We start from the raw sequence: 26543 nt of genomic DNA on the forward strand, positions 1-26543 counted from the left end.
ATTAACGGAGGGAACCTGTGATGTGACCAGTCTCCCAAATCCCTCATGTTATCCTTAAAAAAAAAAATGCACTGTGTGTTTTGCCCTAGAAAAACCTTCTGCTTTGGTTTTATTTAGCATAGAGTCAAAGTTACTGACATTCTCTGGGAACAGACCAGAAGACAGTGCAGGGAGGAGGCGGGGAGCAAAGCGGACACAGGTCAGGAGCACATGTGGCAAATTAGAGAGAGACCTCCTCTCCCCAGGAACCCACGTCGGGGCAGCAGTGCAGCCCGAGTGCAGTTTACATCATGAATGAACCTAAAGGGACCTGCTGAGGAGCAGGTCTTTTTCTGGGTGGGTGTGAGGTTTAGAATGTACTGTAGCACAAGAAAGGATGTTTGGTGATCCCCCGTCTTACTTTGAGCTGGAAATGGCTGAAGGAGGAACGAGAATTTTCGGAGTGTGTTTCCAAAGTGGTGATTTGCAGTGTAGACAGTTAGGAAAATGAATTGCTAGGTGGGGCCAAAAGGTGAGCCAGACCCAAGGCTATTGGATTAACAACTATGTGTTGCCCTTAACAAAAATGAGGCCAGGGAGCCCTATTTAATTTCCACCAGCTAAACATATGTTTTGAATGTCAGCATTAGAACTCATGGGTTTCTACAGTTTTTAAGCTGAATTATAGCTGGATGAGCCAAGTAAAGTGCCCTGTTTATGGTGAGAAGCAGCTCTGCGGTATGGGAATTTCAAAGGCTCGGCTCAAGTTCAGGCTACTTTCTCAGGGAATCTAGCACAATTCCAGCTGTAACGCATTAGATGAGTGGCTTCCCCAAGCAGGAGGATTATCCATCTCCATCTGCACAGCAGTGATTCTGATCTTAATTTACCCAAGAGTCTAGTCTCAATGTGAACATTGATGAGTCTTGTGTTTCTGCAAACCAGAGGGGTCCAGGGGGGAAGGCTGTGGGTTTGGGGAAAGATTTGAGGGGTTTTGAGTCCTGGTTCTTCTACTTTGTAGCCAATTGCGTAAGTTCTCAGAGCCTCGTTTTTTCTTATTTGCAACTTGTTACAGCTGATTTTTCTGAAAACCAGCTGATTTTCTTCCTTACATGGATGAAAACATGTTCATTGTAGAAAATCTAGAAATAACTCCCACATCTGCCACCCACCAAGAAAAGAAAAGGAAAACAGAAATTACCTGTAGTCCCATTATCCAGAGACAACCACCGTTAAATGCCCTGTTCACTGTGTTGCTTTGAAGTCAGGAGATTATAAGTTTGAGATTTGCAAATGTTAGTCACTGTACATAAAAATAGATTAGAAAAACAGATTTCTTCTATATAGCACAGAGAGCTATATTCAATGCCTTGTAATAACCTTTAATGAAAAAGAATATGAAAACAAATATATGTATGTATACGTATGACTGGGACATTGTGCTGTACACCAGAAATTGACACATTGTAACCGAATATACTTCAGTTAAAAAAATACTGTAAGTTGGAAACCTGTATGTAAATATGAGGTATTTTTACTGAGTGAGAAGTCTTAAAATTTGAACTTCACAGCCAAGAAACCTTTTATTATTTCATTTCATCTGAAAATTCTTTTATTTCATTGTTTACTTTCTCTGATTATTACATGAACAGTGGCTTCTTTTTGCTTACCTTGATTTTCTCATGTTTCTATCATGTACATATATTGCTTAGATAATGGAATTTTTATAGTAGCCATACATGTTTATGTTAAATTTACATAAAAACAGAAAAATATGAAGAGTGGAAAAGAATCCATAACTTCATCACCGGAGAGAGTCATCCTGACATTTTGTCATAGTTCCTTCCAGTCATTTTTTCTACATGTTTTTTACTCCAGTGAAATCCTAGTATGTCTCAGAAGTTGAGAATTTAAAAGAATCGTTGCTTAGAGGCTCAGTAAACTCTTGTTTTACTGAACTGTCAATGTTGATAAATTGAAAAAAGTTGTTTTGATTTATTTCTCTACTAATAAGTTTGCTTTGGAAAATGCAAGCTGTTTGCATTTTCTCTTTTGAATTACTTGAGCACATCCTTTATCTGTTTATCCATTGATGTTTCTTTTCCTGTCGTGTTTTGGAAAATTTTTGCCAGTTACACAAACCGTATTTTTAAAATGTTAGAATGCTGGCCTAATTGTAGATAAACAGATTGTTTGATATATTGAATATAGCTTGCTGGTCACCACTGATGCTTGGGGGTCTGGGGGCAATAGAGTGAGCACTGCTGGTCTGTTCGCATGAATTGCCCTGATGCTTGCTGAATTCTGCAATTGTCTCGAAAATGAGGCCTTTTGGTGTCCGTGCAGTATGGACTAGAGCAGAGCTGTCCAACAGAAATATAACAGAAATATAAAAATTTTCTAAGAGCCACAATTTTAAAAAGTTGAAAGAAACAGGTGACATTAATTTAAAAACATGTTTTATTTAACCCATTTCAAACATGTTTTTAAAATCTTTATTTTTTTATTGAAGTGTAGTCGATTTACAGTGTTAGTTTCAGGTGTACAGCAAAGTGATTCTTTATACTATATATACAGATTCTTTCCCATTTCAGCTCATTGCAAGAAATTGAATATATTCTCAATACTATACAGTAGATCCTTGTTGTTTACGTATTTTATATATAGTAATGTGAATCTCTTAATCCCAAACTTCTAATCTTTCCGCCACCTAAAAACATAGTTTTAAAATACATGTTTTAGTCAACCCGTTATATCCAAAATATTGTCATCACAACAGGTAATCAACGTAAGAAACCATTAATGAGATATTTTACAATTTTTGTACTAAGTCTGCAGATTTTGCTCTGCATCGCATACTCACTGCACATCTCAGTTCAGACAAGCCGCATCTCAGGTGTCCAGTAGCCACACGTGGTCGTGGCTGCTGCTCTAGACAGCACAGGTCCAGAAGGAAGTGAGGATCTGTGTTCAAGAGACAGTTCCCTGACATATACGAGCATCACCTTGACACTAGGGTCTTGTGCATCACATTGCAGCAAAACGTTTCAGAAGTAGAGGATCCTATGGTGTTGGCATTTGCTTTGATTCCTCACTGAGGCTTTAGTATTAGGGACAGTGATTCTTACACATAGTGTTGGAGGAGGAAGGGACAGCCATGGGCGCGTTTCTCCCTTGCTTTCTTCTAACCCTGTTAGTGGTGTGTGATGATAACAGAGGCCATCAGTTATTAAGTACTTTCCTAACAGTAGGCAGTAGGTTCAATGCTTTCTATGCATTATCTCAGTTAATTCAGTTAATTCTCATAACAACTTTGTGACATGGGTACTATTCTTATCACCATTTAAAGGTGAAGAAGTTAAAAACTTGCCCATGGTCACATGGCTAGAGGGAAGCAGAAGCAGAGAAAAGAGACCCGCTATGAAGGAACAGTGCTCTCTGTCCCCACACGGCGCCGTAGCCCTGGTGTGGCAGGAGCACGCGGGGTCAGACTGCCAGCTCCTGGCCTATCATTTTGCTTTGTAAAGACTCAGATCTCTGGTTCCTGAATCCTCTGAGCCTTAGTTTGCATACTTTAAAAATAGGATAATAGTATGTGGTTATGAGAGCAGTGAATGCCCAAGCTTGTGAGAACGAAATGACAGTGGCTGTAAAGTGCTATTCGTGGCCCATTTAGGACGGTGTAAACACATAGGTCTCACTAAGCTTGTTTGTGAAGGCTTGTTGTTCGCAGAGAGAGGCGAATGGACGGTTGGTTGGCTGTCACCAATGACCTCGTTTCCCCAATCCAAATAGCATTGTCACTCTAGCGTTGAGCTGCGTTTTGTGACCTCCCAATACGTGAGAAAGGCAGTGGCTATGCGATTATATTGGCAGTGTCATGGTTTGAGTTTCTGCCTGTATTACCCAGCACAAATCTAAATACCAGCGGTCTCTTCGTTAGTAATACAATGTTGAAGACTGAGCCACTGTTGGAAAGCGTGTCAAGAGTATATGGTGTAAGTTAGGACTTGCTCTTGGGCTCAGGGGCCAAATCAATTGACAAACATTTATTGGGGGCCAACTTAGTACAAGGCATAATTTCCTACCCTCAAAAAACATGCGTGCTAATCATTAGAGTAGGAAACACATGTGTGAACAATTAAATAATATATTTAAATAAAATATAATATTAAAAATAGGTGTGTATATATATATATATATTTTTTTTTTTAGGAAAAAAAGGGTTCATTCGTTTATCCTTCCAAACTGAACAACAGTACACATTACTGAAAAACACAAATGCATTTTATATTGCTCACTATTTTTTAAATAAATATAATTCAGATATTAAGGGAAAGAACTGCTCATCACATGAATGCATTGCAGAAATCAAAAATAACTTACCACACAAAATAAATTAAAACATTAAATATTAACCTTTTCAGTGCAACACACACAGATGTCAGAGTAATAAGCTCTAAAAAAAAAAGCATCAGGTTTGTTATAATAAAGATAACGGAAAATTGAACACCAGTAAATTATTACACTAGAAAGAGGGGTTGTTTTCTGTGTTAGGGGCTGTGGGATGCAGATGACAATAGTTATAGTCATGGTGACAATAGCTAATACTTGTCTAGAGCTTAATTTGTGCCCGGCTTTATACATGTTAACTCCGTAAATCCTTGCACAGTGAGCTGAGTGGCCTGCAGTCCCAGGAAACCGAGACACCTGATGTCGAATAACCGAGCTGTGCCGTCACATTCTAACAGCGGAAAGAGGCTCACTAGTGCACAACTGTAGCTTAGAATTCTCTTCACAGCTAGTTTCTCAATAAATGTTGGTTCCCATCCCCTCGTTTTCCCTTTTCTGTGTGTCCCCATTACTAGGATGGGTTTACCCTGCTGATACCTGATCAGTAGCGTTATCTTTGTGGCACTGGTACGATCGTGCGTGAAATTTTCCTGTCCCCTTCCTTTACGCTCAGCCAGATCCGCCTTGTACAGACCTCCGAGCCCACAGCCCCAGTGGGCTGAGCAGCGGAGCCCAGGGACAGAGGTTTGCTCTTCTGCCTGCTCTTCGTCCGTTGTAATCTGATGCTGCTTGAATGTGTGACTGAGTTATTTTGTGAGACCAATGTTCTCTGTTGATTAAAAGATTTCCCATTTTGAAAAACCCTTTCTTTCTGTCCCTGAGCTTGGCAAACACCCTTTTCCTGCCTGGCCACTCAGGTGACTAGTCACTGTCATGGATGACTTAGGCTGGCATTAAGAAAACACTTCCTTTTTGTTCTGTAACAGAAAAAGATGACCCGGAAGATAAGCCCATCATTGACCATTAAGTCGGTTCCAAATCCCAGAGCCCAAGAAATGTTAAATGGTAGAAGCCCTAGTCTGAAGCTGCCTGGGTCAGAGGCAAGCCTGATGCTTCATCTGTGCCCAACCCTTGGGAGCCATTCGCGATGCCCAACTTTCACCCCAGATTACAGGAACTCCCATCAGGCAGGCATGGACCCAAAAAACCACACATCTGTTACTGAGTTAAGTGCATTCCTACCACCTGGCTAAATCCTATGGTGCATTTTTCATGGAAAGAGGTTACCTTGGCAAGATACAAAAAACCACAAATTACACCACCTCGATTCAAAGGCTGACACCCATTCCCACCTTGGTCCTCTCTCCCCACTTCACCCAACACAAAGAACAAGCATGGTGTCTCTCTTGGGCATCATGAATGGCACCCAAGGGTTGGACCTCGTACACCCAGACCTCCTCATACGCACGGGATGACATAGTCACATGCACTTCAGTGTGGAAGGCGCTCAGATTTCTCAGAATGCAGAAACATTTTCTTTCTAGTGAGATGGCCAGAGAGTTGTGTAAGAGGCGTGGAGAGGGAGGGAGAGGGGAGGGTTTATGTCTCCCCACTGACCGCATTCCTTTCTGAAATCCGAGGCACTGTCCTTTGAAGCTCACTTAAGGAATAAAGAGCCACATTGAGCTCCAGGGTTCTGTACCTTGACTCGGGGGCCTTAGGGCCCAGCTACTTTGACATGAACTGGACGGAGCACCCAGATGGAAGGCGTAAGGAGATGGAGTTGGGAACGCTCTCCTGAGCCCCAGTGGAGTGCTCTGATGCTGGTGACCAAGGCAGGGCCTCTGGTGGGATCTGCTGGGTCTATTCTGAGGTCCTCTTTATGAATATCTGCATCTCCATGTAGGGAGGGCTGAGGGGACCTTTGTCAAATTTCCTTCTCCGGTTTGCTATTGAGCTGCCAGGAGTTATCGTTCAGAGAAATCCTGGCTGTAAGAAATGCTTAAAAATGAGAGCTATGGAGGCCAACAGGGTCCAGAAACATTCCAGCAAGTGTACTTACAAGGAAACGTAAGGCCAGATGACCTCCCAGGATAAGAGGGGTAGTTCTGAGCTTCGGCTGTGGCTGGCCGCAAGTAACGGGAGGGGACGGAGGAGACTGTTAATGGAGTGGAAATCGCTGGGTCTCCAGAGGACTCAGCCCGTGGATGCCAGATGTTGATTTGGTGGGTCGCTGGTAACTCTTAGCACCCCAGTTCCCAGACTGAGATGTAAAGGTTGTGAAGGGATCAACAAGAAAACTAATTTCCGGCAAGGAGGGTATAGCTCAGTGGTAGAGCACGTGCTTAGCATGCACGGGGTCGTAGGTTCAATCCCCAGTACCTCTGTTCAAAAATAAATAAATAAATAAACTTAATTAAAAAATAAATAAATAAACCTAATTAAAAAAGAAAGAAAAGAAAACTAGTTTCCACGAGTCTCTGCAGAAGAGCAGCGCTGTGGTTGGAGAGCCGGATGTCTTTGCTGTTCACGCCTGTAGAAGCTGTTAGGAGCCCTTGGCTTAGGCTGAAAGAAAACAGAGTGATTCTTGTGAAACAGGTTAGCAGACTGGTGAGGAGAGGATCGTTCGGGAGGGGAGGCAGGAGATGGAGACGCATGCTTTCGAATCTAGCAGCTAGTGCCCAGAATTTGAACCATCAAGGGACACCTCTCTATGTTCTTTTTAACGTGGCTACAATCAGACTCACCATCCTCAGACCTTCAGCAAACCAAAACACAAAACATCTGTTCCTTTCCCAAGACTTTCCCAGTTCATGAAATGCTACCCCTGCCCACTTGTGTAGAGCGTGAAATCTAGGAGTGATTTAAAATTTTTGCTCACTTTTTCTCTCCCCACCTACGATGTACATTAAATACCCCTGATCCATCTCCTGTTTCTCTTCTGCTACAACCCTGTGAGCCTCCGTCAGTTCTCACCTAGACCACACCTAGTCCTCCTCGCTGGACACTGTTGGTTCGTTCTTTCTTCCTTCCTTTGTTTTTCCTCTCTTTAACTGAAGTATAGTTGATTTACAATGTTGTTTTAGTTTCTGGTGTACAGTATAGTGATTCAGTTATACATGTTCTGTATGTATTCTTTTTCACTACAGGTTATTAAAAGATATTGACTATAGTTCCCCACGCTATACAGTAGGACATTGTTGTTTATCTATTTTATATACAGTAGTGTGTATCTGCTAATCCCAGAGTCCTAATTTATCCCTCGCCTCTCCTTTCCCCCTTGGTAACCATACTTTTTTTTTTTTTATGTCCATGAGTCTGTTTCTATTTTGTAAATAAGTTCATTTGTGTTGTTTTTTAGATTCCACACATAAGTGATACCATGTGATATTTGTCTTTTTCTGCCTGACTTGCTTCACTTAGTATGATAACCTCTAGGTCCATCCATGTTGCTGCAAATGACGTTATTTCATTTTTTTTTTCTTTTTTTGTGGCTGAATGGTACCTTTGGTCCATCCTTGCCTCTGTACATCACATCTGCACACCACCCAGAGTGGAGGCAGCTTCTCCACTGGCTTCCCTTTGCACCCTCAGGGAAAGCCTGGCCTTGGCTTACGTCCTGTGCCCGTCCCGCTGGCCCTACCCTGTGCTCCTCTGGCTGCCTGTGCTTGACTTGCTTTCTTCCACTCGGTCTGCCCCTGCTGAGTCCTGCCTTAGGTCTCGCTCACAGCCTTCTACCTGGAATACGCCTTTTCCCACTTTTCTCCCCGCTGCCCCCAACCACTTTTCCCTCCTCATCTGTCGTTCAGACTTGAGCTCAAGCGTCTGCTTCTCAGAGAGCCTTTCCCTGCCCTTTCAGTGGGAACCAGCCTCCGCGTCCTTCCCTGTCATTGTCCCATCACTCTTCCTTATTCTCCAGGGAGGGCTCCTTACTTTTCAGTACCTGGCTTTGCTTGTTTATCATTGGGTGGCACACCGGTCTCTCTCCCCGAGAACGTCGGCTTCACGAGAGCAGGGACCTTGTCTGTCTAGGCCCAAGCAGCGCTGATTCAGAGGGAGAGCACGTTAAGTATCTGTGGAGTGGAGGACTGAAGCTGCATCACTCAGACAGCTTGGAATATGCGTGGTGATGACCCCTGGCAGTGGAAGCCATCCACGGTGCCCGCATTGTTGGGCTTCCGTCCTCTTCCCCGTCACCCTGGGCTCTGACGGCCGGTCTTCCGTTCCCTTGCAGCCGCCCGTGCCAGCTTCCTTTCCCGTCTACGGTGCAGCAGCACAGCCCGATGTCCTCCCAGAACTCCTCCGTCAGCGGACCGCTGCACTCGGTGTCCCTGCCACTTCCGCCCGCGATGACCCTGGCCGCCCCGCAGCCCCCGCCCGCCGCCTCCCCCAGCCAGCAGCTTGGTCCGGATGCGTTTGCGATTGTGGAGCGAGCCCAGCAGATGGTGGAGATCCTGACGGAGGAGAACCGGGTGCTGCACCAGGAGCTTCAGGGTTACTATGACAATGCCGACAAGCTCCACAAGGTACGAGACTTCCTGAGGGGAGGGGAAGGAGAGGATACTCTGGAAAGGACACAGTTCCTCACCTGCTCATGAGGGGTGGACTCACTGACTCCCTTGCCAACGTTTAACTAGATCCCGTTTTATGCCAGGCACTGTGCAAGGCTTCAGGGAGACAAAAATAAACATGCCACAGCGCCTGCTTCAGAGGAACTTACAGTCAAATGGGGGAGAGTGGCCTAAGCTAAACCTGCAGTGGAGCGTCTAGGGGGTGCCGGGGGTGCAGCAGAGGTGGCCTCGGACCTGAGACTCAGAGGCTAAGTAGCATTTCCCCAGATGGACAGCGTGGAAGAGGGAACACTGAGAGTAACCCAGAGTTGAGAGAGACAGGTTTTGCCTTTAAATCTGGAATCTCAGACAGGAACCTTGTGACTGCCATGTTTGTTTCATCAGCTGGTCTCTGCAGAAAGCAGCGATGTCTCAGCACGGAGGGCCGAGGACGAGTTACTGCGTGCTCTCCTCCTGCTTGTGACTTACCAGGTGGGGAGATGCTGCGTAATTCCAGCCTGGGTCATGATCGTGGGAATGTTAGCATTTTCGGCAGCCCTTCATTCTCAGGGCTTTATGCTGAAAGCCAAAATCAACAGGAAAACATTCAGCGAGGGTGAACTGTTCTGGGCAGTGATTTCATGATGAGCCACATGTCAGCACCTGAAATGCTGCAGGTAGAAATGATGAGATGAGGGGGGCAAAAATCTTAGGATGTTTGGGGGCAGCAGAGCCGCAGGGCACTTGAGTTTCCTTTCTGGAGGTGAGGAGGCATGTGAGGTAGGAGTCATCTCATAGGAGTCTAGGTGCCTGCTCTGTCTTGGGCAGTCAAGGGCTTTGGTAAAGAGGAAGGGTAGGAGTGGAAACTCAGCTGACTACGGAAGCATTGCCATTTGGCTCCGTCCGACAGGATGTGCTTCTGGCTGGCCCACCTGTTCACTATTCAGTGTTGATCTCTCAGGTGAAGCCTGGCCTTTCTGCTGTCTGGAATGTCAGAGCAGTTGGCTCCTCTGATTTCCTGAGGGCTGGCAGCAAATGGCTGGTAGTGATGGGTTGGAAGCCGCAGTCTTTCACGGACAGGATCCGCCTCAACTGAGGGGGTCTGGAGCTCCCTGATGGCAAGACCAGGCTTGACCCCAAGAGATCTGGCTGCCTTTCTTAGAGGAGAACAAATGAGAGCCAGGAACCAATAGGTTGCCTGAGGATGGTGGCGGCCTCGCTCCTGGCCCCAGTCGCACCCTTAAAAGTTGGGAAACACGTGCTGTCTCCTGGTCTTGTCTGTAAGTCACTGTTCAGGCCCCAGCTTGCCTCTGACATCTCCTGGGGCAGCAGCTTTTCTGGTACAGCCTGAAAGTTGGGAAGGGCCAACTCAGCACTTCCTGGAAAATCAGTGATTTCTTCTTCTCCTTGAAAAACAGTGGCAGACGCATCCAGGAGCTGTGCAGACCTGCCTGAGGGCAGAGTTGGTTCTCGGTCTTCCCTGTGGATGTTTTTCAACAGTTACAAAGAGGCTGCAGAAATTGGAAGGTCTTATTCTTCACTGACTGTCTTTATTAAAATACACTTTTTACTGGCCTGTAATATACATCTCCCTTCTTGGTGTTGTGTTGATGTCCATTTCTACTTTGAAAAACAGAATCAGCCTCCCAGTGATAAGTTCCCTCCACGGGGGGTGATTTTTCAACTTGGTGGCTGCAAGGATTTTGGTGACTTCTGAAAAAGGAGAAAAATCAAGAGCTGTGTCCTTCCTGGGATCCAGAACTCCTTCAGGCCCTTGAATATTTTGAATGGTTCTCTAAATATTACATTTCATTTGTCTGTCGTATGTCAAACTGGAATTGTCAATTTGAAAACTCAAGATCCTTTTTTTTTTTATTGAAGTATAGTTGTTTTACAATGTTGTGTTAATTTCTGGTGTACAGCATAGTGATTCAGTTATACATGTTTTTATATACATATATTCCTTTTCATATTCTTTTTCATTATAGGTTATTACAAGCTGCTGAATATGATTCCCTGTGCTCCACAGCAGGACCTTGTTTATCTATTTTAAATGTAGTAGTTTGTATCTGCTAATCCCAGACTTTTAATTTATTCCCTCCTTTCCCCTTTGGTGACCATAAGTTTGTGTTCTATGTCCGAGAGTCTGTGAAAACTCAGAATTTGATGGCTACGTGCCATATTCGTCACTAGTTCCATAGCTCTTCTGAACAATCAGGACCCAGAGACAGAAGAGCGGCATGAAATCTGTGACTTAGCACTTCCAGGCTTGTGTTCCGAGGCATCGTGGTCCCGGGCCTTCCCTCGGCGCCCACCTCACTGCCCCGTTGTGTCTCAGCGGCTGTTTATTTAAGCCTTGGGTCTGGGGAGGGGATTGTCGGAGGAGGTGACTTGACTCATCGGTGACAATGACCCCCGCTTTGGGGGAGCCACACACGGGGCTGGCTTGTGCCGGCAGGAACATCCCATCTGGAATCTCTCCTCATAGCCCTGGGAGCATCACGGAGCTTCATGGTCAGGGCAGAACCAAAAATAGATGGATTTTTAATTGCGGGCCTTAGCCTGTGCACGCTGTGCCAGGGACACAGCAGGAAATGGCAACTGAACTCAGCTGCCAGAGCACTGCCTAGAAATGAAGTCCCTGTTTCCAGAGCGGCCCAAGGTGGTGATTATCCCTGTTAGTGCTGGAATGATGGCCAGGGACCCCCAGAAAGAGCAGTGGTTTTTCATCATTTCCTTTTGGCCATTTTGCTGCTTTTTCCTCCCAGTTTCCCTGAAACATAATTAATGGACAGGAGTTCTAGCAGGACCAGACTGTGGGCTGTTGAGTGCATTGGCCTCAGAAGCCATCAGGGCTTAGACTGGCCGTTGGAGGGGAGAGGGCCACACATTTATGGTTCCCCAGGCTTGGCTTTAGCGAAGACCCTCTTTTGTTGCGAACAGCGGTGGCTGTGATTGGGCATTCTGTGGCTCGGATGGCAGGCCTGTCTCCGATCCTGTGGGTCCCTGACCTGTGATGCGAAGGGAACACTCTGGTGTCCCAGATCTGGGAGAGGCTGAGGTTTCCTCTGCCCATTTGCTTCACGGCGGCAGCGCTGTGTATGGCTCTCCACTCTGCTCAGAGCTGTTTCTGGGCCAGAGCACGCTTCCCTGAGAGATTTCAGGGGCTCTTGTGGCCTGGCTTAAGAGCTCCTGACACGTAGGCTGGAAGGGAGGATGGGAGCCTTGAAGGCAAACCCGGGTCCTCTTCCTACGACCATAACTCAGTCTCTGAACTGGCCCAGATGGTTTTTATATCAAAGCCAGCCTATCCCATCTCCCTTCACCTCTGACCCACATCAGGGGGACTTAGGGTGTCCTGGACCCGGGGATATGGAGAAAAGGGTGTGGTCCGAAACCATTCAGCTGTGGACTTCAAATTCTTAAACTGATTCTAGCCCAGGCTTCCACCCCTTAGGAGCCCTCGCCTAGTGTGTCTGAAAGGAGGTTGTTTCTTTTTTGCTTGAATGCTGCCAGGGAAGAGAAGCTCACTGCTGGGCAGACTTCTGGAAAAGGTAGTCAGGAAGTAAATGTCAAGTAAATTTCAAGACTGACTCGTCGGGCGGTGCTTTTGTCCTGAGGAGGGCACAGGTCTAAGGCTTTCGGGGCTATTTCTGCCCTCAAGGAGTTGACAGTCAAATCAGAGACACAAAGTGCATCCGAATTCCGGTCAGATGAACACAGCAGATGAAGTACTATGAAATCAGGTGGAGGAAAGTTCCTTCAAGTGGCCCGGCTGAGGAAGGCTTCCTGGATGTCCTGGGCTTGAAGCATGAGCACCGTCTCCCGGTGGGCACCTCAGGGTGCTCTCGGCTTCCTTGGTGATGCCTTGAAGCCTTCGGTCTTGATGGGTGCTGTCCCTGCCACGTGCCCATCTGTCCGAAAACAAAGGCCACCTTTTGACAGATGAAATGTGCAGAGAAATGGTGATATGTTTTGGAGGCATCTCTTTTGAAAACAAAATTAAAAGGCAAGAACATAATTTGCGGTAGGACTGTCAATGGGATTCAGGACATGCTGTTCTTTCTGCTGCCACATGACCAAAATAATTCATGATATCTTTGGAAGAGATCGAAAGGCCTTGCTGAAATGAGGGAACCATGGAAGAAGCAACTTTGGCATCAGGAGGCCTTTGGGAAAATCCCATGGTACCAAAAGGAGCCTTGGTAATGGTTGGAGGCCACTGAGCAGAAGTGGCCTCTTCATCCACCCCTTTTCAGATGTGTCTTGGCTCCATTGTGACCTCTGGGATGTTCACCACATTCTCTCTTCCTCTTTAAGTTTTTGGCTTCCCGGCTCCCGTGGCAGCCCCGGCTTCAGTCTCCTTCCCCACTTCTCCTGCCCCTCTTGCTCCTGCAGTATTGGTGCCCCCGTCCTTGGCCCTCTCATCTTCCATTGATTCCCTCTAAGTGGTCTCCACTTTGTGACCTCACTTGTCACTTGTACACAGTGAGACAACTGCTCTCCTGACTTTCAGACCTGTGTCTTACCTGCTAGCTGGCAATCCTCGCCCCCTTGTTCTCCAGGCACTGCAGATGTGGTACCTCCAAGACCAGACTGGTTTTCTTTCTTTGGTAAACCTGTTTCTCTTATAATCATTGATATTTTATTTTATTTTATTTTATTTTATTTTATTTTATTTTATTTTATTTTATATTTTATTGAAGTATAGTTGATTTACAACATTGTGTTAGTTTCTGGTGTACGGCATAGTTATAACATATCAGTTATACATGCACATACATACTCTTTTCCATTATAGGTTATTACAAGGTATTGAATATAGTTCAATACTGTAGGACCTTGTTATTTATCTATTTTTCATATAGTAGTTTGTATCTGCTAATCCCAAACTCCTAATTTATCCCTCCTTCCCCCTTTCCCCTTTGGTAACCATAAATTTCTATGTGAGTCTCTCTATGTTTCGTAAATAAGTTCATTTGTCTCCTTTTTTCAAGATTCCACATACAAGTGACAGCATGTGATTATTTTTCTCTGTCTGACTTACTTCACTCAGTGTGATAATCTCTGGGTCCATCCATGTTGCTGCAAATGGTATATATCATTCTTATCCTGGTTAAGTACTATTACTCTGTCTTCTAAGCTGTGAATGTCTGTGTTGTCTTTGATTTCTTCCTCCCTTACCATCCAGACCAGTCACTGAGCCCTATGGCTTCTACTCCTCAGCGTCTTTGGGATTTGTCCTTCTGTTTGTTGTAGTTCACGCCCTTGGCATTGAACTATTCTCATTAGCTTCTCGCCTGGACTACTTTCTCTTGCCTCCTCTCCCTACGCCCACCCTGCAGCCACGTCCTTCAGTTTGATCTCTGTAAAACCTCAGGTAAGATTACGCTGCCCTCCCCCCACCGCCATTCCCCCAAGCCCTCCCATCCTCATAATTCTCTTTGCCCATAAAGCCCTTTTTTGGGCTCTCACCTCTGCCACCTGCCCCCTGCCCCCTGCTCTCATCCCTGGACCACGTGTTGGGTCAGAGACACACACTTTCCTTTGTGCCTCTGTCTTGGCTCCCACCCTGTCTTCTGCCTAGAATTCCAAAGCCCTTTGGCCTTTTCTTTTATGCTTGGCAAATTCCTGTTCATCCCTCAAGATTCATTTTAAATGGCATTTTCTCTGAAGTCCTTTTGAAAGAAATCTTTTCTTATCCCTGTAAAATTAATGGCTTTGTTTCTAGGCTGCCACCGCATTAAACCACCACACCCCTTGTCACATGGCACTAGTGTGTGTATCTGCTCACAGGCCAGCTCTGTATCTGCCTTATTTCTGTATTCTCGGCACCCAGACACATAGTAAGTGTACAAGAGGTATCTGTTAGGAGATGGAAACGTCTCAGGAGGGACCTTCTGATCTTGGCAATTGGGGCGCAGACTGTTGGGATGCCTGGCTTCTGGTGACATAGCTCTCCTGCAGAGGAACTGGAAACACGGTGCAGGTCTCTTGGTGCCCGGAGGGGGGCGCTCGCGTTCTCAGCCCTGCCGCTTTGCCGCGCCTGGTTTGCAGGCGCTCTTTACTCTTTCTCCTACACTTCTGTTACACAGCAGTAGGCATTTGTTGATACCTACTTCAAAATGTGCGTTATGTTAGACTCCTGTTATGAGAGTTGCAGCTGCGTGTTACAGGATTGTGTATGCTGTAGATTAAAGGCTCTTGCAGTTACAGCTCTCAATTTAGTGAAATACAAAAAAAAAAGCAGTTTTATTATTTTATTCTTTTTTATGGCTGAGTTGTAGTCCAGTGTGTGTGTGTGTGTGTGTGTGTGTGCGCGCGCGCGTGTGTGTGTGTGTGTATGTGTGTACAACAACTTCTTTATCCAGTCATTTGTTGATGGACATTTAGGTTGTTTCCATGTCTTGGCTATTGTTAATAGTGTTGCCGTGAACAGTGGGGTGAATGTGTCTTTTCAAATTATAAAAAGCAGCTTTAGTCCGATGTCTTTCTGTCTTTCAACCCTCTTATATAGAGAGGTTTTCTATAGTACATTGGTTTACAATTAGATACAAATCCATTAGTCCTTTATAGAGATAATTTCATAGACAAAGGGGTAACGACGCTAAGTGATGAAGCCTGTCTTCATGTGGATTTTCTGTTCCTTTGGGGATGAGTGGGAGGGTCTCAGGAAGAACACTGTACCTGAGTCAGGAAATTTGGGTTCTAGTTGTAGTCTGTTAGTTTTCCAGTACTTTCATATTTTCCTTATGTTAACTAGGAATAACAATAATGGTTATAAATTGCCATACAGAACATAAGTGGTTTAAGTTATGTCTAAATTCACCCCTTCCTGATGTTTGTACAGAGGGACTATTACAAGGAAACATCAGATGGTCCAGGCGAGCCTCTTATTTACAGGACCCTAATATGGCCCTTGGGAGTGAAGTCAATTACGTGATTTGGTAGACAAGAAACTTAGGATGCAGGAAGGCTGCCTTGAAGATACAGCCTTCACATTTGAAATGTCCAAGGCTCAGTATAGCTAAGGCGTGGATGAGAATGTCAGAAGTCCCAATTCCATGCTGCTTCTTTGTTTCAGTTTGAAAAAGAACTTCAGAGAATCTCGGAAGCCTATGAGAGCCTGGTCAAGTCAACCACCAAGCGAGAGTCACTGGACAAGGCGATGAGAAACAAACTCGAAGGCGAGATTCGAAGACTCCATGATTTCAACAGAGACCTCCGAGGCATGTCAAGTTCATTCACATTTTCTCTACCCTAAACCCCACCCTGTGTAACTGACAGCCTGACTTCAGGTCCAAGTTGTGTTAGATAACCTTATAAATTCCAAACCCCTGGGGAAGGGGCACCAAAGAGCAGGAAGTGTTCTTTTCGCCTTGTAGGTTATAAGGTTGCAGATTGAGCCTGAGAAGCAACAGCCTCTATGCATGAGTCCTTGAAAGGGGAGTGGGGGAGGTGTGCAGCTCCTTCTTGCTTTAAAAGTACTTAACAGTGACTCGTGTCGCGAATGAGAATGTCTGAAAAGACCAATGTTGGATACACAGCACTTGCCACATCAAGCTGAGGCATTTGGTAGCATTCTTTCTTTGAAAGCCAACACTTAACATGTGCTCAGTGTAGTCTAGTAGACAGAGCTAGACATATGTCCCTCTTGGAGGGAAAAAAAGCCCACAGTTGTAAAAAGAGTAGATATATATCAACTCCCTGAAAGCTCAGGGCCCCCCTGTTGCAGAATCTTGGCAACCTCCAACACGCTGAATGAGTTGACCCATGAAATCGTGCTTCACTTTCAGTCAGCCAAGCCATTTTTTTATTTACCTCCTGTCAAAAGACTCAGTGTGCTGGGAATCTGTAGCTGGAACCTACCTTTTCTGTTACTGCAAACCCTTTTGTCTTGGGCACCATGTACACTCAGTAAAGACTCGTTAGGCTGAGTGATTTCATTGAATATATGAAAACTGACCAAATGGTATGAGCAGACCTAGAACTCACCGAGGAGAATCTTCATCCATTAGGTCTTTTTGACCTGTTTTTTGGTATGTACTTAATCGTTTTCTTTAATTTTAGAAGCTGCTGGCTAAAGCATAGGGCTGATGGTTCACGTTGGACAAGGGCTGGGTTTGAAGCCGAGGAGATTCAACCCTTTTTGAGGACTTCAAGTCAGAGCTTGGCTGGCCTTGCAGGAGCCTGTTCTTGGCTGCCTGCACCTGGCGCACCCTTGGCATGAGATTGCACACAGGCACCGCGGAGCATCTGAAGATTTTTCTTTTGATGTTTTGCAACAGATTGTTCCTCCCCAAGAGGTGTTCAATTTGGGGCTCCTGCCCAGGCATTTCTTCCTACCCAGCTCTCAGCACCCAGGTCATTCCTCGATTGGAGGATGAATTCGATGCACATGCATTTCTCTGTAACCATTTCCTCTCTGCACAGATCGCCTGGAGACAGCCAACAGGCAGCTGTCCAGCAGGGAGTACGAAGGGCATGAAGACAGAGCGGCCGAGGGGCTCTACGCTTCCCAGAGTGAGTCTCCACAGCTATCTTCCCCAACTTGGTATTTTTAAAAATCGAGGGCCTGACAAAAGAACCCTGTTAGTTTTAAGTAAGTTCTGTGCTGCTTGTTTTTCACTTGTTAATTTAGCATCTAAGCTGTTGAGTCACAGATGAGACCCTCCTATATCTACCGAAAACAAAGCCAAGGTTGATGCGTATTTCAGTCATGTTTATTCTGACCTTCTGACCTCCAGTTTCTGTTTCACTATAATACCCTCCAAGGAATAGCGACGTTGCAGTGTTTCCTGGCACTCACTGCTGGAAGGAAGGCACAATTCCTTTTCTCTGTGGAGAGGGAAGGAGGCCTGCGGTGGAATTTGCTCCTTTGTCATGTTTTGTGCTCACCTAGGTTGGGCAATTTGGGGCTGGCTGCCCCGGCAGCGTGAAGCCACCTAAATGACCACATCACATGTCTCAATATGTGATGCTCTCTTGCAAAACCACTGAACCCATTTCAGCCAGAAGTAAGTTGGCTTTCTGTGCTTCTAGATGTATCATGAGAATATTCTACTTCACCAGAGACAAATGATAGGAGCAAATAAGTTTGGAGAAACTGTGGATTAAGGTTCAGATTTCTGCAAATTCATTGTACAAGTCAGAAATGTAAGAATCTCACTGTCTCTTTTTTGGAAACTGTTTAGAAAATTGAATTCATTTCTTTATCATAATTCTCAACAACATTGTGAGTTAAGTGCCCACAAACTAAAGACAGTTTGAACAACAAAAAGTCGTATGTTTGGACACTGGCCATTCGTTGTAGAATGGTGCTATTCTGACCTTTAGGACCCTCAGTACAGCTCTACATTTTCAAGGCTGGGAAATAATCAGTTAAATTTTCCAATTTCCAATACTGTTCATTGAGGGTAAGCTCTTTTGTTTTTCTCAAATTTACTCATGATCGTGCTCCAGTATGAGTCTCAGCTTTATGTTTTAAATTCTGTTCTGGCAAATAGGTACTAATACAGTCTAGGGCTTTTGTATCAGATTTCTTTGCAGTCTTGCGGTAGGGGAATTGGCCTGTGCCCCAGACTCACATACAAAGCTATGTAAGCATTTTGAGTTATTCAGTTTCCTAACAAAATTTATTTCTTCTTCTGAGTGGAGTAGATTTACCATTTATGTGAGCTTTCATTGGGAAAATGAGTCATCTGGACTTAGGATTTTGACACCTTACTTCTGGGTGACCGTATGCCTTGGTAGAGTGAGTATTTTTGTGGGAGTTATGTCAGTGATTTATGCTCCTGATACTCTGCCTTCTTTTTAGGGGATATTATTTTGTCATTTAGTTCAGGTCAGAATGGAAAAGTTAGTGAGTTTCATCTGATGGGCACTTGCTCTAGCCTCCCAGCCCAGGGATGGAATAATAGGCTTTGGTGTTGTGTGAGCTCAGAAATGTTCCCGAAGACTTTAACCTTCTGGCTCAAAGCTAAAACATCAATAATGCAGACAAAGAGGCCCTTCCAGCTTTGCAGGGAATGATTTGTTCTGTGCAAACACCCTCCGCTGTGTTCCAAAGGCATAAACAAGAGTGTCCCGGGGCATTTTTCAGCTGCCGAAAGGTGCCTCAGTGTTGACGTGTGATGTAATTGCGTCTCGGCAGGGCATTTGATGTGGGTTTGCTAACAGTGATATCTAACCAATTTTTCAATACTTAGTCTTTGCAGGACGCATTGTGCCTTTCTCACAGCTTTATAATTGTTTGCATTAGCTTTTCCCCTCCTGGTGTAGCCAAGAGATGGACTTGAGATATTATTTCAAATTTTCAGATAGATTTTTTTCTTAGTGAGTTGGAAGAACTCTTTGTATATGAAGGAAATTAGCATATGCCCTGCCATATATAGTGCAGATATTTTTTCCAGTTGGTTTTTTTTATCTTTACATATAGTGTCCTTTATCTTACAGAAGATTTTTTTTTGATGTGATTCTATTTATGTCTTTAAGTTGTATGTCATATTTAGAAATGCTTTTTCCATTCCAAGATTATAAACATATTCACCTATAAATTTCTTCAATATGTTTGTGATTTCATTGTTTGCAGGGCTTATATTTTAGAAGCTAGCTGGGGAGGCACAGTAGAAGAGAACTTCATGAGGGATTAACCTAGAGGCCAGGAGGCTAGTTGACAGATATTTTAGTATCCGGGCAAGAGAAGTCGAGGTCCTGAACTAAGACGGAAGTAGTAATGGAGGGTAGGGGACAGATAAGCAAGTGACAGATTAGTAGGGCTTGGTGACCAATGGAATGAATAATGACAGTGAGACACAGAGAAGAGTGTGACTAGATGTAGGGGCCCCCTTTACCAATACAAAGCAGGAGGAGACGGAGGAGTTGCCATTAGATAACGTGTTAAGGCTTGAGTGTGCTGAGTCATCTCACTCTGCTGCCCGGAGCTGAGTGAGCACGTTTAACAAAGGTGCAGACGTACCCAGACAGGGCTTTCGTCTTAGCACATGGGCGCAGAATAGGAGGCGTGAATTACTCTCTCGACAGTTACTGATGTGTTCCATCATCTGTATAGTCCTCTGTAAACTATTCTCAGAAGACTTTGCAAATGCCTAGTGATCATCATTATGAACACTGCACACTCCAGAGGAAGCCATGCTTTTCAGATGAATCTTTTGAGATGTCCACCACCCGGCCAAGAGACAGGCAAGCCTGACTGCGTAGCAAATAGTAGTGACTTCTCTGGATCATGCGTGCCAGGGGCTCGGGCTAAGCTGGGAAGCCCCCGACAACCACCTTGGCCAATGGAAAAGTTAGAGGGAAAGAGAAAATGGAGAATCCCCGCTATCTCCATTAAAATGAATGAATAAATAAATAAGCCTAATTATCTCCCATAAATAAAGAAATAAAGTAAGTAAGTAAGTAAAAAGTAACTGCCACTTTAAAAAATTGAAATTAAAAAACCTTTAAAATCTCACTGGATGAAGTGCTTAGGTGTTTGAGGACCCTGAGGAACGCTTTTCCCTATCACCTCATGGTGTTGTATTGTTCTCTTTGGAGGAATTCAAAATTTTGTGTGTTTGCTTTCTGATTTTATGAATTTGTTTTCCCAAATATTTTTGCAGCCAAGTTGCTCCTTAAAAACGGGGGATCTAGCCAATTTGTTTTTTGATCTGGCTCTGTGAACCTGGGGGCTGCTTTGTCCTTTAGCTTCTGTAACTTAGTGAGATGGCTGGTTTCTCACTAACTTGTCACACACACGCACACACACACGCACACGCGTGCACACAGCAGACGTAGGCCACTGTCCACTAAAGGCAGTGCTCCAGGAATGTCTATCCATTCTTAGCTCTTGTCTTCTCAGTAAGTGAAACTTTGTAATAGTTTTTTTTCTGAAAACTGGTAACTCTGCAGAATTTCCATCATTAATAGGTCAGAAAGCCAAAAATAAAATGTGAGATGTAGGGAAACTAGACTGGTAGAGTTGCTCGTATTACGTTCTTGGGTGGAGGGGGAGCTGGTTAGCTCTGGCATGCTTGTGTTTTTCCAGGATAAACCCAGTCACGTCGCAGGATGGCTGAGAACTTATCTCCTCCTTCCTGTGTGATTCTTTAGGCCCTATGGGGTCAGCATATTTGGTGAACTTTAAGTCTGTGTAAGTTAGATTCTGTTATTAAATATCCCTCTCTGAGAAAAAAAGATTCTCTGGACTTTCATTTATTTGTTTAAATTAATAAGTAATGAATGTAAACAAGTCTGGACTAATCTGTAGAATTTGATTTCCCTTATAATTCCCATGGGTTTAAAAATTAACAACAACAAAAAAAGGTGTGGGACCACTCTGTTTTAAAAATAATAGTAATTTGCCATTTTCACTGTGTCTTATAATCACCATCTTACTCTTGAATCTTATCTTAGATACTTGGATTTTCTGTCTCTTCTAGAATGTGAAAGAGACGAAAATAACTTCCTAAAAGAAAATCTCTCTGGTTTTGGTATTTCCTCTAAGGGCTTGTGTGAAACACAACGCAGAAATTACAGTGACATAAACATTGATGCTGTTGACCCACATAGAGCATAAGGAGATTATTCTGAATCCTCGTTGGGTTTCATTACATCAGGCTGTGGGTTCCCATCAGGCTTCTCTGGGGAGGAGAGGCTGGATGTTGTCATGTGGACACTTACCTCCTCCCCGACGGCCCCGCCGGTGCTCGCAGCTCCTGACTCAGAGCAAAGCCCCTGCTGCGGTACTTACGCCACCTGCGTTCTCCGTGGCACCACTTCTCTGCGTAGATCCCCTCCACTCGATGGGAGAACCACAGGCATTCTTCACCAACAGCCATCCCCAAATCTCATTAAAACCCTTGGGCTCTTTATGTCCCTGGCACTCAATAAATGTCTACTGAGGGAATGAGTGAAAGCGGGACATCTCTGTAACAATAGGCTTGGAGCATCAGTACCCAAATATTCTTTTTAGCTTGGTATCTCCCAGGCATGTTGAGAGCTACCCAAGGTTATCTTCAGTTATTTCAAGACATTAGGCAAAATTATTAATGAACTCCAGAATAGAAGCAACTTAAAAATGCTTGATTTTAATTTTTCTTTGCCTTCTACCTTCCCGCCTTTCTTTTTATTCAAGTAGGAAGATGTCCAGGTAAGGGGAATCTTCCACTATGAGCAACGATAGTATTTTTCATGAAAATTACTACCATATACTAAAATATAGCTGATTTCTTGTTCTCTTGACACCTTCTCTTTTACTCTGCTGTGGTTACGTTGGAGAGGAGAGCTGGCTAGGGCGTACAACAGTTTTTGTAGCAACGGGTCATATGCTCACACTGACCAATCCACAGACCATGCCGTACACCACCGCTCAGCTCCTGGGCAAAGGGGAAGGAGTTGTCCTTCAAGCTTGCCAAGGTGCATCTTTTAATCTTAAACCAGGAAAGTTTTCTTGCCCTAAATAAGCAAATTCTCCTTTTAAGGAGATGACCTTTTATGATCTCTACATTTAGCAGACTGCAGTTCTAAAAAGCAGAAGTTTTATAGGCACGGGCTCAAGCAGCTAATCTTGGATCGGTTACGGCATCTCCTAGGTCCCGGCCTCTCACTGACTTGCTCGGTGACCTAGAGTGAGATGCTTAATCTCCCTGTGCCTACATTTCCTCTAAAGAAATAGAGGAATAAATCTCCCAGTTCAGCCCACAGAGCTCCTGCCGGATCATCGGTGATAGGACATGCAAAGAAGACTTTAAAACATGCATTTCTTCTGCAACACTCCTTCCTGCTTTTCTGCCTCCTTTCTCCGCCTCTTTGAACACTCGCTTTCTCTGGAAGGACCTGCCAGTTTTCTGGGTGAGGGAATGGGCCCTGTTCCCGGAGAATGCCTGCGTGGCCCTCCGAGCCCGGCTGGATTTGGAAAGCAGTGCATGTGTGTGCTTAAGCCACTTGCTCGACCTTGACAGGCAGCACTGAGAAACTTCAAACGTCCATGACAGCAAGAAGCACACCCAGGCTGCAGGGCATCTGTTTGTGTTCAATCAAACCTTCTCCCCAAGTGTAAAAATGAATGTTCCTCAGCTGAGGCCGATTTTCTGTGCTTAGAGAACCAGAGCGGATTGCAGCCCTGTCCCTTGGTCACGTGCTGATGTCCAGTCTCTAACAAGTGAACATGGCTTGTGATTTTCACATGGTTGGTTTTTAAATTATTTCTTTGCTTAGCATTCCCGTTTGGGGATTGAAAAATCAAGTGTCTTAAACTTCATTACAGTCTGTGTTTCTTGCACTCACGGCTAGATGGATGGATGGAAGAAGCACAGCCTGAAAAACAGACTGAAACCCATTTGCATTTCATGTGGCATCAGGGATCCCTCCCTTTCCCTGACAGTTCAGAACCAAGACATCCACGTTCAGGTCTTAGCTGAAATTAAACAGCAGTTACTCAGACAAGGCTTCCTGAAATGGGATCAGGTCTCCTTCCTTCGATACACTCCACCAATACACTAGACTTTCCCTTTGTAAACACTCATCACAACTGTAAATAAGTAACTATTTGGATGATCGTTTTCTGTCTTCCCTTCCTAAACTGTCCTAATCATGAGGGCCCTGACTGTCATCCCTGCCATTGTGGTCCCAGGTCATTGTGTTTCCAGAAGCTGGCACGGTACCTGGTGCTTAGAGACACTGGATAAATCTTTGTTGGATGTTGAGTGAAATAATGATCATTATTATTTATTCAAAAAGTTATAGGCTACCTACTATGAACAAACCATATCCTAGGCCAGGGTTAAGCAAACTGTTAAAAGCCAGAATGTAAATAATTCCAGGCTTGGGGGCCACAGCTGCTCAACTCTGTTCCTGTAGCCTGAAAAGCCACAAGAGGTGAGCCGTGAACAAGTGGCGGGGCTGTGGGCTGGATCTGGCCTGCAGGCCATGGCGTGTGGACTTCTGTTCTGGGTGCTAGTTTTGGAAGAAGGAGGGAAAGAAGGAACCCCAGCAAAAGCAGAATGGAAAGTAGAGAGCTTCACAAATCCTTCTTAAGTCTTTTCTAAATATTTCCTAATTTTGTAAGTTGCCCTAACTTATAAACCAGGATGTAACTGTTATTTTCTTTTCTAGGAGAGTCTCATAGTCTTTTCCTTAATTCCTAACTAGGTGAATGTGATTATTTCACTGTAGATAAGCTGGGGCACATACAAATGCAGTCACAAACCTTCATTACCCCCGTGGGGATCCAGAATGAGCTAATGGTGGAGACAGGGCTGGCAGGGCCGGCCCTGTGGTCAGCCAGGGGTGGTGACTGCCTGGGTAGGGAGGTCTCAGGGGTACCTCTCCCAACAGGGCCGTATATCTTCCCCTAAGCATCCTACTGTGAGACGAGGTCAGCAGATCTTGTGCATCAGGGTTGGAGAGGACCTTAAAGGTCCCAAGTCTGGTTACCAGCAATGCCTGTGTCCTTTGAACCAGAGCCCTTTAAGAGGCCACCTGATTGCTATTATGAGTGACAGCGTTCTGGAGGCTGTAGATCGGATGGTTCAAAGTTTATATTCAGGTGGAGTTGTAAGTGTGCTCCCAGCCTGCAGGTCCTGGGGCAGGTCGTGTAACCGCAGTAACAGCTGCCAGCACGCCCTGGGCACTTACCATGAGCCACGCACCCTGCTAACCTCTGTAGGTACATTGTCTCGTTAATCCTCCAAGCAACCCTGTGAGGTTGGTATCACAGGTATTTAACAAATGAGGGAACTGGGGCACAGGAAGGTTAGGTCACTAGTCCATGGGCAGGAAAGTGAAACCGACAGGTTTTGAACCCAGGGCATCCTGACTCTGGAGCATCACTTCCTGTGTGCGGGGGAGGTGGAGAGAGGTGGTAAGGCGTGAGGTGCAGCGTAGGACTCCCAGAGCTCAGTTAGAGTGGCTTCCATGTTTCATTAAAGAAGAAACTGGGACCAAGAATGATCAAATGCTTTCCCCTAGGCCCCCTAGGTGCTTAATGGCAAAACTCTGACAATAACCAGCACCTCCTTTTTCTTGTTTTTTCCTTTCTTTTCTCCAAAGGTCATCTCTGTTGGCCCTGGGGGGTGATGAAAGATCTCCCATTTTTACCCAGAGAAGAATCCAGCCTAGTAAGCGGACATAATTCTTGTACTAGAAGTCTTATTGCAAATTATTTAGCCCAGTACTTAATAATAATAATGTATTCAAGTCATCTCAAGTGAGTTCTAACTACTGGAATTAACATTCTGTGTTTCTGATTTCTACATCTGTCTTTGAACCACCACCAAGTCTAATAAAAGGCCTTGCTGGATAATCCAGCATATCTCATCAGATACAAAAGCCAAAGATATTTGAGACCAGAACAGAGCTTAGAGTCTTTAAAAAAAAAGTTTTTTCAAAATGTCTATGGCATTCAACTTTTTGTTCTCTGGAAGATAAGAATGAAAAAATAAGCAGAATACAATGAACAACCCTGTGGTGTAGTTTCTTACAGTTAGTTTTTGAAATTATTTTTGGTTCACGAATTGGAGTGAGAGTGTAAAGCTGTTTCTTAGTGGAATCCGAGAACTTTGAGGGATCAAAGTGTTTGTCTTAAGTCCAGAAAATTTGGTCTTAGACCATTAAAAATAAGCTTACACGTGCTACTAATTTTCTTTTTGCCTACAAAGACTGTGGTTTGGTAGAAAGAAGAGAAAAAAGGAGCTGCTCAAAGCAAGTGAGAAAACTGACAGTGGGAGGGGTTGCAGAAGTTAGGAGAAGGGAGAACATATAATTGCGAGTGATGCCTTTCTGTCTCCCTGTCAGTCCTAGATTGAACCACTCTGTCCCCAGATATAACAGTTTCCCCAGCATAAACTTCTATCTCTCAGCCAGTATTTGTTGTTAAGCCCTAGCTGCTATTAAAAGGGCCCATTTAAAACACAGTTTTATTATACATATTATAATAACGCCTCAATCAAACCAAATAGAGGTATATAATGCATACACTGGAGTGTATACATTTTGAGTGTACAGTGTGATGAGATGTGACCAGGGTCACCGAGTGGACCCAGCATGGGAAGACTTGTGCAGCCCTGTCCTCTGCAGTAAGTGGCCGTCCCCACGCCATCTGTCTGCCTGCCTCACTTCCCACTACCTTGAGGTCATTGCTGTCTGCATAATGTCTAGTTTTTAGTGTTGTTTTCTGCTTGGGGAGCCAGATTGGCTGGCAGGGTCTTTCTTAATTTGTCATCCCTGGAAATAGACGTGTCTGTTCTTTATCTTTTTGTATTAAGAAAAGAGAAGGCAGAAAAGGACTTTTGTTCTGTGGAGGGCAGAGAATTTATATGTCATCAGGTTTAGTTTATAATTGACTCCGCATATGTGTCTAGTCAAAGTTCAATGCCCTGTGCATCCTGTGTGTTTGTGTGTTATTAATTCATTGTTTAATTTGTTATTAGGCTGTCAGCAGTGATCTAGAAGTAGCAGTACATTTTTCTTTCTTTCTTTTTTTAATTGAAGTACCATCCGTTACAATGTGTCAGTTTCTGGTGTACAGGATAATGTCCCAGTCATGCATATATTTACATATATTCATTTCATTTTCTTTTTGATTAAAAGTTGTTACAGATGTTGAATATAGTTCCCTGTGCTATTGTTTTTTATCTATGCAGTACATTTTTATTTCAAGTTAAAATAATGAAGTGGAAGGTGCAACAGTACATGTGGGAAGCTGAGCTGGCTGAATGAATG

The 26543-nt window shown here is 44.5% G+C and overlaps 1 protein-coding gene across 4 annotated transcripts in view; it reads left to right on the top strand.

The window, feature by feature from the left end:
- AMOTL1 (angiomotin like 1) overlaps positions 1 to 26543 on the top strand; it is a 126624-nt gene that overhangs the window by 65052 nt on the left and 35029 nt on the right. For all 4 annotated transcript variants that reach the window (XM_064492831.1, XM_064492829.1, XM_064492830.1 and 1 more), the window contains 3 exons: positions 8507 to 8798; positions 15907 to 16051; positions 17256 to 17345. In XM_064492831.1, the coding sequence (XP_064348901.1) occupies positions 8507 to 8798; positions 15907 to 16051; positions 17256 to 17345 (527 nt within the window). The remainder of the gene's footprint in view (positions 1 to 8506; positions 8799 to 15906; positions 16052 to 17255; positions 17346 to 26543) is intronic.

Source organism: Camelus dromedarius, chromosome 12 (assembly GCF_036321535.1).
Source record: "Camelus dromedarius isolate mCamDro1 chromosome 12, mCamDro1.pat, whole genome shotgun sequence".
Classification (NCBI taxonomy): Eukaryota; Metazoa; Chordata; class Mammalia; order Artiodactyla; family Camelidae; genus Camelus; species Camelus dromedarius.